At 35.8% G+C, this 12,307-nt stretch overlaps 1 protein-coding gene across 1 annotated transcript in view; it reads left to right on the top strand.

Annotated features, from left to right (window-relative positions):
* Window positions 1-12,307, top strand: part of LRPPRC (leucine rich pentatricopeptide repeat containing) — a gene marked incomplete at its 5' end in the record, with an annotated part of 93,661 nt that overhangs the window by 67,248 nt on the left and 14,106 nt on the right. The window contains 4 exons of the mRNA XM_082305813.1: window positions 1,497-1,639; window positions 1,752-1,839; window positions 6,535-6,658; window positions 10,359-10,447. Of these exons, the coding sequence (XP_082161939.1) occupies window positions 1,497-1,639; window positions 1,752-1,839; window positions 6,535-6,658; window positions 10,359-10,447 (444 nt within the window). The remainder of the gene's footprint in view (window positions 1-1,496; window positions 1,640-1,751; window positions 1,840-6,534; window positions 6,659-10,358; window positions 10,448-12,307) is intronic.

The raw sequence follows: 12,307 nt of genomic DNA, 5'->3' as shown, positions 1-12,307 counted from the left end.
CTTTGCTAGCATGTCTTTTAGTGTTGTGGAGCCTAAAACTGGACACAGTCTTCTAGATGTGGCCTCACAAGTGTCAAACATAGGGACAAACACATGAAAAAGTGTGAAGACGTTCTCTGTCCTACTCTAACTGCCATAATAATCTGCTTTAAAATGTTATTTGTAGTATTTAGTCCTTAAAACCAATCATTTTATTTGACTTAGGGTAGTTACCCAAGTTTGCTGCCTCTTCTAAAAAGCTGAAGTGATGCCAGATCCTTGTTGAAAGAGGGCTTAGACCTTGAACCAGCCCAGTTACATATCCACGTGTTTTCCTAAACCCATGCTGCTTCTGGAAAGAGAACATTGCACTGTAACGTTTCAATGTTGCATCGCAATATTGTTTGCAAAGCAGCATATGCTGCTTTGAAACATCAACTTCATAACAATTCTAGAGAATATCCAAGTGTGTCACACTGCTTCCAGGTGACTGCTCCAGCTTTTCCTTGTGTTATGACTTAGTGGAGCCTGAGCTACGAAACAGCTGAAGTTTCTTAACTGAATAGTGCAAGAGTAGCTGAAGAGTTGCTGTTCCAAGCTGAGAGACTGCTGTGTGAACGATTCGTTCCATCATCTGCCTTCTGACTCTGCTGCCTTGCCTTACATCTCTTCATTTCTGGGATTCTGAATTAAACCATGGAACGGACAGATTAAAGCTAGCAGATGTTGGGGTTAGGGAGCTGTGAATAGGACCTACAACCAGAAGTCAATGCTGTTCTGGTGCCTTATGATAGGAGACACAGGAAACCTCCTGCTGTGTGTAGCTAAACAGTAATTAACTGTTTTCTTTCACAAAGTCCAGCTTTCTATTTGTTTGCAGTTTTGTACAGTGGTGCATATATAAATTGCTATTCTCGTTGAAAACAGTTGAATTATTCTGTGAATTTGGTAGCAATTTAATAAGTTTTTCTCTTTCAGAAAACTTACCTTTTACAGTCTTCAGATACGCATTTTTTTTCTTAGCAAAATGAGAGTCTGAAGGCCTAGAACACTTCTTTGACTGGAAAGTGGTAAACTTCTGGGATGTAGATGCTCTAACTCAGTAGCAACATAACCAGAGGGTTTCATTTCAAGAATTTCAGAATAGAACTTTGAAGTGGTACCTTAGAGTGTTAATGTTTTGTAATAATTTAGAAATTTTTGTAATTCTTTTTAGAATTAACAGTCAAGAATATTAGAACTGATGAGATAGGAGGAACACTTCTGCAATATTTTTTAGTTGATTTCTCATTCACTTGAAAATCCATACAATCCTTTTGGGTTTTTTTCTGTTTGCATCTTCTGGTGTCCTCCGTGTATTAAAAGTAGTTTAGAACTTTTCAAGTTGATGATCATATGAAGCAGAAGTACATGATTAACTGATGAATTATTTTCCAAAGATATCTTTTTTGAATCACTTCAGATGTGTATGTATGCTCTAAATGTGCTTTTAGCTGAAGATTTGACTTTTGTTTCAGATAACAACAGTGACTGGGGAAAGGCTGAAGCTGTTTGGACTAAAATTCAAGAAGAAAATGTTGTTCCTCGTGAGAAAACACTAACCTTACTGGCTGATATACTTGAGAAAAATGGTCAGGTGGTTCCATTTGAGGTACCGAAGGTAATTAGAGTTTAACTTTCCTAGCTAACAACAACTTTGAATATGTTTCTTTTCATTGAAAAATGTTAATAGATAGCATTACAGTAACTTAAGTAAGTTTGTTATTTTAAAGGTCAGACACGAAGATACCAGAAGTTTAAGTGCTTCTAATGTGGAGGAAAGAAAAATAAGGATTCTTTGCAAGAAAAACAATGCAAAAGGTAAACTGAAACCCACTGAGTTTCCCCCCCCCCCCCCCCCAGCATTAATTTTAAGATGTTGATTAGCAACAGAGCAATGGATGCTTGCTCCTGCTTTTTGTTGGTTTGCTAGTATGTTAGGAAAGGTACACGATATTCTGCTTCAGAAGTTGATATGAGAAGGATATGCTAAATATTTAAAATGTCATTGGAAATGCTGACTTTTAAATGCCTGTTTGAAAGCCAGTCTGCGGTGAAGTTGCCAGTTTTAAAATTACCGAAGTATTGCTCATCTGTAGTTCACTTGGATTAACACCATGTTCTAGACTTTCAAATGTATCCATTAAACACCAGAAATGAAATTTATGTACAGGATTGATGCTAAAAATACCATTTTTATGATTCCCAGAAAATCTAGCTGTTTGGGCACAAGTTTTATGGTGTGAGACATGAGAAGTGTAGTGAGAAGAAAGATTAATATCAAGTGAAATAGCTGTGACATGTTTATGGGAAGGTAATTACCTATTAAAAGAAGTTGTTCAGAGATTTTGTATTTGTCCCTGCTGTTGAGGTCTTAATAATAAGATGAGATATGGTTCCAAAGTATATATCAGGTACCTTATTTAAGGTATAGACTTGGCAAAGAAATTAAATAGATGAGATTAAACGAGATGGGACTATGTTATGGAGATAATCATTGCTCTCTTCTTATCTGGCTTTTATCTGTTAGTCTTTTTCTATTTGATGATGTTGCAAAGCTATTTATTTCTATTCGAAGGGAGGATTCAATGTGTTGCAGTGTCTTTAGCTTCTTTACAACTAAGATTAAAGTTGTCCATGTTTCTCTCTAAAATTTGCAAACTTTTCCTCCTGTTGTTCCTCCCCCAAAGAAATACACAGACTATAAACAAAAGATCAAAATGTGTGTCCCCACAGTTCACTGTTTCCAAACCCCTGTTCCTGGGGGTGCCACCCCACAAACAAAATGGCCTTATTGAAAGATCACTTCAGATCAGTTCTGCTACAAAAAATTAATAGCTCTTCTGTGCAAACTTCCCTGCCTTGGATAAAAACAGAATTAACTTATGCATGGGTATTTGCCTTTGTGTATAGAAAGGAGGAGTGTACTTCAGTGCGGTTCCTGTGGCTCAGTCTGTATGTAAATCATTGGAAATCCATTCCTAGTTTTCTCATCCCAAAGCAGGGTGACAGTCAGGACTAGCATTACTGGACCTTTCAAGGCAGAGAGGAGATCAGTCCATTTCTAGCATTTGCCAAGGTTCAGAGCATTTGAATATTCTGGAAATCCTTATTTTCTTCACCTACACTATGACAAATAACTAGGTATCTCACTTGAAAGCAGATGAGAAAATAGAATTAAATAGATTTAAAAAAAATAATTTTGCTGAATGAGGAAGATTTATAAATACAAAGATATCTACTTATTTTCTTCTCTGAGTGTTATCAGTATATTTTACAGGTTGAACACACAGATTTTTAAGCTTTGAGTTTTTAAAAGAAGAATGTATCAGTCATTCACACAGTTAACTTCTGTTGTTAGTGAAATGACCCTATAGAGTTATTGAGTCACAGAAGCACTGATTAGAAGTCTAAAGTGGAGTCTGGGTATTCTGTATGTAGGGAGTGCAATCTTGTGTGACGTGTATGAATTTAAGAATTGTGTATTATGGCAGACATTAACAAGTTAATGTTTTCAGGGAATTCTTCATGCTGGTAAATTTTGGGAATCAAAAGAAAATGAGAAACGCAGAAATATTTTCACTGAAAACCACGCAAAATTAAAGGAATGCATTTTATAACATTATTCCTAGAAGTGTCCTGTGCTTTTGAGATCATAAATGGTCAAGTGGAGAGCAGGGGGAAACTAAATTATACCTTGGACCTTGCAGGGAGGCTAGTTTAAAACAAAAATACAAAATGTAACTGCTAACAGTCTATGATGACATTTGAATTTATCAGTAAATTATTCCTGCATATCTTTATTTAAAGGTGCAGTATTTGAGAGGAGGTGGTCTAGAGCTATTGGGAATTAAGGGAAAAAAGACAAATGTTGGGAAAGAGTTCCTCTCTTGTTTGGAAACAGTTCTCTTAGTTTTTATAGTTGTTTTTTTTTTTAAGACAAAGTTGTCACTTTGATATAACTGTATAATGTAATTTTGATGTGAATGTAATAGGGCAGAATATAACTTTTTATCAACATCACCTTTTTGATAGGAAAAAGATGAACTTAATCTAGTTATGTAACTAATTTCATGAATGTATCAGCTCTGACATGGAGGTGTTTTGAAAATCTGTTCTCCGAAGTGCTTGATTTATGCAAAGTCATATTTTAATTTTTATCTTGATTCCTCAGTGTGAGAACTTGACTCTAGGGGATCATGTTACACATATCCCAAACAGTTGCAATTGCTGAAACAAATTTGACTGTCTTGAGAACTGAGACTTTGTTGGCAAGTTGTCACTTGTCTAACAAATCTTTCTACTTGAAATAGCTAGCATATATAACACAATATGATTTTGAAACCAAGAACTTTCTCTTTTGAATGCTAATATACTTTAGTAATTTTAGATGCCATATGAAGAAGTAATAAGCTGATAATACCCGATCAATCAGGCATATGTCTCAATTCAGAACTCACCTAGTATGCTACTTGCACTGATGCAAAATAAACTTGAGAAAATAATCTGAACAGGATAATCATTCTGAGGTCAGGACTGAGATACAGAACAAAACATCCTAGAACAGGAAAACAAAACTAATAAAAAGATGTTTAGTTCTTCATTGAACTAGTCATTACAAAAAAGATGTAAATATATTTCCTTGTAGAAATAGATCTTATATTTTGTGGACTGCGATAATTGATGATAACATGTGCTTGACATCATGTCCACTGGTGGCAAGGTCCATTTCAGTACCCAACCAATGGAAAGTAATATTCAAACACAGGGTGAAATCCTAGTTCAGTCTGAAGCTTTTGTAGGAGTCTCCGAACATAAAGAGTTTTTGGCTTTAAAAACCAGAATTTAAACAGGCTTTCATGAGCAGAAAGAACAAACATATCAGCAGTCAACTACATTTTTGTTAATGAAATAATTAGTTACACTTGTAATAGATTATACCAGTGAAAGGGGTTTTGTTATTGTTGAATGTGATTGCTAGTCTACTGGTATCTCAGATTTCAGAAAAGTGGAAGAGAAAATGTCTTTCCCCCAAATTTAAGTGTGAACACTCTATGGACGCTGGTGTTCAGCATCTGAGCAGGCAAGAGTTCAGCACATTGCAAGAGGCCAAACTTTAACCTCAGACCTATAAGTAAACATGGTAGAGGATTTCAAGACCTTTCCTGTGTTATCCTGTTGTTGTTTTATTGGTCTTTTGGTTGACAATGCAATCACTATTGTAATGTCAGACATCAGCCATATTCTCTCTCCATCCTCTCTTCTGTCTCTGTGTCTCTCGTATATATGAAACTCACGTACACAGAAGTGGATTTAATTTTTACTGTGATATCCTTTATCTCTGTTCATATATATATTTAATATAGCTCCCAGTGTCCAAAGTAGTTTATGGATGGCAATGTTAATTCTAATTATTAACTCAGTGTAAGAGTTTGTGTGTTGTAAATAATAAATTTTATGCGTAGTCATTTTTGTGCCTACATTTCAGGAGGTTTTTATGTATGCTCTTTGGTTGAAGAAGTTTAAGATTCAAACCAAAAGGCACACCAACAGTTTTTGTTTGGGGAATGCCATCTTAAAATTCCACCGCACACTGTACTAAGTGCTGTTAGTGTGACGCTTCTTGGGACAGTAAGATTCAAATGAGTTGTCTTCATCTTTACTTTCAAAGTATAAGAAAAGAACTTAACGCTTAGCTGTGAAATTTGTAGTGATAGTCCAAGTATTTGTGAAAAGTTTTAAACGTTATTGTAGCTATGACCTGAATTAGCAAAGGGATTATTTTTTGAGTTTCAGTAAGTGGAACGTGCAGTCACAGTTTAGGTGTAAGATCGTTTGTGGTTCTTAACACAGCTTTCTAACATATGTTACAGCCTGGATAGCAGTTTTAGCTGCATGTTTATAGCTGCATAATCTTGTTTCAGAAAAATAAATGACTGAAAAGTGTGCTTATCATTTTTTTTTCCCCCTTTTTGGTAACATCTTTTCATACACTGACAGTTATTGTGAATGCATGAAATAAAACTGTTAATCAGTCAAACAAATGCAGCGTAGTTTACTTGTTAAATATCTGTATATTTGTAAATTGTATGTTTTGTATAAATCTTGTCGTAGCCAAATAATTTGATCTCCCCATATTGGAATCACCTCCTATATTATTTGTTAAATGCTGTTGTGATCATGCACCAGACACTGTAGCTATATACTCCAGAATTAGGTGTTGCTTTAAAAATCCTGAGTCTTCCCCTTCTAACCAGCTGTGTTGGTATTTAAGCAACAGCCACATATAGAAAAACACCAGTAGCAAAGTTTTTGTTCTGTGGAGGTATGTGTCAGTTGATTGTTGTATACAAGCAGTTTTGAACAAGCTGTGACCAGCACCTTTGGGCTCAAAGATGCAAGCAAAGGATAAATAGATTTAAGATGGACCTTTTCAATGAATACGTGATTTCTTTCTATGATCAACATCATTGCAATATGACATTTCATTTTGGCTTTTTTTTTTTCCTTTTTCAGAGGCCTACAATATTTTCCTGAAAATGCAAGGGAAGAACAAGTTTCATTATCGTTCTTATGACACCCTTATAAAAGCATTGTTAACACAGAATTGTCTTGAAGAAGCCATCGAAGTGAAACACATGTAAGGCTTTTCTGTGTTTGAGGAATTTTAATTGGCGGGGGGGGGGGGGGGGGCATTTTAACATAATTTCTGGATCATTTTCAGGTAAGCCTTATCTTTTCAGTGGGAAAACAGGTCATGACTGGTACTTAGGAGTTATGGTAAGAAATACGCCAGTGTTTCGTAGGGTGATATGCCATATATTGAAAAGGTACTAGAGTGACAGTATGTATTGCTAATAACTCATTTCAACTAACAGTATCAACAAATGTACTTGGCATCAGAATTGAAAGTCTACCCTTCTAGCAGTCTGCCTTTTCCTCTTTAGAGCAATATCCAAACAGACAAGATTCCTTCACTTAACTGCCCGTGAGCCTTCCCCTCGATGCCCATCCATGCTGCTGTCCTACCCTACCCACACTCCCTCGCAGCTGGCTGCCTGCCAAATGCAAAATGGTACATTTGACTGTGATGCCAGTGGCTAGGAGATGACCATAAACCTTAGCTCCAAGTCTTACACTTCTGAAATAAATCCAACCTGCTGTCCTGTATTATTAGAATCACCAGAATTGAATTAACCTTTAGTGAGTTGTATGGTACCTCTTGCTTTAATTATTACATGTAATGTGTGTTCTGGTCAGATTATAGGCTTCAAAGTAAAAGTGTTACTACTCACTGATGTAGAGGTAAGAAGAATAAAAATTTAAGTAATTTAAGTCTTCCGGTTTCTTCAGCTAAAACAAGAACAGTTGTTGTCATCAAATGTGTTCTCTGACTGAATACAGTTAATTTCAAAGTGCCTGTAGGTAACTTACATGCTGCATAGGGCACTATAAAAGTCTAATAATTTTTAGAGTCAGCTTAGTTTTTGATGTCCGGGAACAGTACAATGTAAGATAATGTTTATTATTTTCATGTTTTCTTTAAAAGTGTTTAGACTGAAGAAATATGTCTCATTGAAAAAGTAGTTTGAGTTCTGCATTCAGAAGAACAAATAATGTTTTTTCAAATAGGGCTCAGTAACGGGGCTTTATGATAAGGACTGTTTGTGCTTGATGGATATATGGCTTCTATCAAGGGAAAACTAAGAGAGTTTATGAAATTAATCTCCCTGAAATGGAAGTAACTGATAAATCTTTGTAAATAGAAGATGGAAAGGACATGTTTTAGAAGTACAAAGAATGTTGATAAAATTTAGATAGTTTTCTAAACATTCGCACAAAATATTAAGGTATCGAAAGATGTGTTGACAGATTCTTCAGGGAAGAAGTTAGAAACTCTCTACTGAAGATATGTACATGCATTGACTGCTTGCCTGCTCTGCAGCTCAAACACACTTGTAAGGAAGATGCACAAAGTATTGCATGTTATCAGCAGTAATTTCCAGATTGGAAGAGCAGAGAGAAGGTCATGGCTTGTTCCTAATATTTTGATGATTCAGAATTCCCACATTAGATAAGTGTTTTAGTACATGAATTCAAAATGCAGGGAAAAAAATGAACAAAAAATTTTAAAGACTAAGAGTTGGAGATGTGTTTTGAAGGACTAAGCCTCTGAACCTTGAGATATTTAGGAAAAAAGAAAGTAGGATTTAATAAGAGGTTCTATTCTTGGTCACTGGTCAAAGCCAACCATCATAACTCCTGTGCTTTTCAGGACTCTCATACTCCATCTTGTAGCATAGAAATGCCAAATAATGACATTCCAAGAAGCCTGTAACAGCTCACTGTTGCATCAAGACAGAAAATGCTTCGTATTGTCAGTGTTCATGGTGTTTGTCTATGTATCTTTTTTCTAGTAACAACATCATGCTTACATTAAACATTTTCAAAAGTCTCTAAGTTTTAAATTATTCACTGAAATAGAGAAAGTGATTGTGTACACATGGTTGAGGAATAGCAAATCTGTGTGTTTCGCACACGTTTCTGCGTGCTTGACAATTTTTCCAACCTTGTATTACAAAGAGATTACTCCTACAAAGCCTAAACGTGTGCAGTGGCCTGAAACTTGTGCAACTCCTAATATTTTCATAAAATACAGGAAAGCTACCTTCATTTATATAAGCTAACATATTTTTTTTTACTCTGCTTGAAGCCAAATTTGAAATTTAAATAATATTTAGAGAACCTTAGTATGAGTATTAGCATAGGCAACAAAGTAAGTAATTTTTTTTAAAAAGGACAGATAATTTTAAAGCTTTCCTCCTGTTATCAGAACTGAGAAACTTTAATGAGAAAGTGATGTGGTGGTAGGAAACTGCACTCTTACTCTGCATTTGAAAAAAAACAAACCAGCCAAAGAACCCAGAAGATTACTGATCTGTTGGTCAACCCAAGTCTAGTTGCTTTGGCATTCTAGCCACTGTTTTGAGGAATATTTACTGCATTTAGTCCAAGAAGTTTTAAATAGAAATTTAGGAGTATTAGAATGATGGATTAGTTCTGTAATAGTAGCTAACATCTATTTAATCACACTAAAGATTGGAAGATTGGAGAAAGTAAATCCTTTGTTATATGTAATTTACAGTCTCATGCATGAATTGTTGACTTAAGGGCTTTGACAGATGGGACAAAGGGGAAAAAAAAAAAGGCGGAACTGAGCAGTGGGTGCTTAGGCAGGGATTAAGAGGATTGGTTGGGAGAGTAAGAAAATCCCGAGTCCAGTGACTGCATTTGTGAGCCTGGGAGGCTGAAAGTGACTGAGAGGATAGTCATATTGTGTGCGATGTGAAGGATTTTCTTGGGATTGAGGAGAATAATTTAGCAATGACCCTGCTTACCTCCCAATCCGCTCAGCCTCTAAGTTCAAGTAGGTAGGCTGCTCAGTTGTTTGCCACAAGATGATCAGTGAGGTTTATCTTGATTGCTGATATGGTAAATGGCAATGCCCCCCTTTTCTGTGTAGAGATTTTGTAATCTAGAAATGAACATTTGTAAAGTTATCCCTGTATATTAAAAATGTGGCTATATGTCATTTAGGAACGGGAACGTTTTGCAGGATGAGATCAATGTGATTGCTGGTTAGCCTCTCTTGACTAATTTCCAGAGTGTTCAAAAAGCTTTAGCAGTGTTATTAAAGTAAAGATTCTCTCTGCTATAGATCCATGAAGTTTTGTATTACAGGAGATAAAGAATTGATAAGCGAAACACAATTTTAACATGGCTAAGGCAGCAAATGTAGTATGTTCACTTTAAAACCTGTATACATCTAGATGACAGAAATTTGAAAATTAATCAACCAAATGATACGGTGTTAGTTCATAATATGCTTTAGTTTATGTTTAAAATATACAGTGCTGAAAATAAATGTTTCATTTTTATTGCTGAAAGAATAGTTTTACATTTTATAATTATGGTGACTATTGAAAAAAGAAGAAAAAGTATCCAGCTTAGGATACAACAGAACAATGCAGGGCATGCAGTTATTTTAGTCATCTAATATGTCAGCATTCAAGAATCTGAACCGATTGTTTAAAAAAAATCTTGTACTTTGTTTCTTTTGTTGCTCACTTCCAACTTTGTCATCTGTCAGAATGCAAAAAAAAATTATCCTTCTATAACCATTGACAGGATAACACAAAAGCTGTCTCCAGGTCGATATTTTGCAGCAATATTTTTAACATACGAACAGTAGTTTTTATAATTTCACCTTGGTGCTCAACCATTTATTATCGTATCAGAAGCATGTCAGTAATTCCTTTCTAAATGTCTGCTTCTTTTAGTGCTGAGACCCACATCAAGGGCTTCACACTGAACAGTGCTGCCAGCAGCCTCCTCATCATATCGCAAGTTAGGCGGGATTATTTGAAAGGTATGTCACAATGCTTGACCTTTACGTCACATTAATGCCTCTGCAGATTTTTCTTGTAACGCCCTTCGAATACTTGGATAAAGGAGTCCATTTAGCAAATTACCTGCTTATCAAGAGCCTTTTGTGGTAGCTGAGAGACGTAAATTACTGTACATGCATTTATAATACAGCTTGAATATGAATGTACTTGTCATTTGACCACTTAGTCCAGTTTCCATTCCATTTAACACAAGATGGGTTTTCTTAAGATGAATCACAGCTCTTCAGACATGCAAAATTTGTGCTCCAGAACGAGAGAAAGTACAGGCTTTCAAGTGCGTTAAAATTCACAGCACAAGTCATTTTGCTTTGGAAATTAACATACTTTAGAGCATCTGAAACAATTCCCAGCAGTTGTTTCTTGCATATTGTGTTGGTTGTGTGAGATACCAGATGAGTTAAATGGACTGTTAAATGTGCATGATTGTGCACAAAATGATTATAATATTGATTTAAAAACTTAATCAAATACTTTTTAATAGTTTTCAATACCAACTGTAACAAAATATTCAGGTTGGTTTTCTTTTTAATGTAACGATGATGACAGAAGAGAAAATGGTGGCTGAAGAGTATGTAAGGGTACCCAACAAGATGGTGGGTAAAGTTTATAGTTGTGTTATTTTAGTCCTAGGCATTGGTTGTTTTGCAGCCTAGAGTTCAGCTCCACAGCATTACATTTTGCTTATTTAGTTGTTCTGGAGAACTCTTGTGAGAGAGGAAAACTCTGCAAGCACAGGGTTTTACATGCAGTCCCGTGTCTTTTATCCCTGTATAAGCGTAAGTACAGTGCTGATACGTGTTTTCATCAGTACCTTTAAGTGTCAAAGCAGCTACATACAGAGAAAATGTATTACACTGAATTGGGTTTTACTTTCATACCAGAAGGCATACCAGAAAATCCATTTTTGATTCTGCCATCAGTTAATTTTACTTCATTCCATTATGCATAGCTGTAGTAGCCCATACCCGTGTAATATCAGCTGCGTTAAAGTACTCTAAGATGAGCATTTAGACGCATCTTCTCAATCGTACTCTTTCCTGCGGCTGATAAACTTGTCTTCTTTCAAATTCCTTCCCCATTCAGTCTCCAGTCTGACGTCACTGCCAGGTGTCATCGACTGAAGTATCTGTGGTGAATGCAATTAATTCTCTTGCTGTTGGCAAGTCTTAAGTTTTCGCAGCTTTCACGTCCTTCACCTGACTTTCCTGTCTAATTTTATTCTAAGAAATTTTCTGCTTTTTGGTGTCCAGTGTGTCATGAAGTTTTGCTAGTTCTTCCTAAATATTGCATACCAAAAATCTTCCCTTCAGAACGTCACTAATGTTTCTGTATTCTGCTAATTTGTTGTGCTAACTACACGATTTCTTTTTAGCTAGCGTAATAAATTCTCTGCCACACCAACACTCTCCCTTGCTGTACTCTGTTTCTTTTTGCACAATACAAAGTTTCTCAAGAAGTCTGTGGAATTACATTGGTTTGCAAAATTATGTTTTCCTTTATCTTGGGCATTGAACAAGTTTTACTTTGGTAATTGAATAGTCAGACTTGATCCTTGTTTCTATTTTAATTTGAAAGATATTGCTCTTTTTGTAAGTGAAGACTTGAAAATGCAAACTACTAAATATTTCAACCATACTGGTAATTTTCCGAGGCTCATAGATTACCCAAAAAATTTTTGGGCACAGTCTCTTTGTAATCTTTTGGTGGTGAGCTCCATTTGACTGACACCCTGTGAAGGCTTTCACTTGTGTAAAGCTTGTGTGCTTTGTCACCTCCCCATACAGTTCACCATCATTCTTCGCTGTGTAATGTGGTGTAGT

This window comes from Platalea leucorodia (genome assembly GCF_965183815.1).
Source record: "Platalea leucorodia genome assembly, chromosome: 3".
NCBI classification, from domain to species: domain Eukaryota; kingdom Metazoa; phylum Chordata; class Aves; order Pelecaniformes; family Threskiornithidae; genus Platalea; species Platalea leucorodia.
The sequence above is the reverse complement of the archived record's forward strand: the minus strand, read 5'-3'. Positions and strand labels throughout refer to the sequence as shown.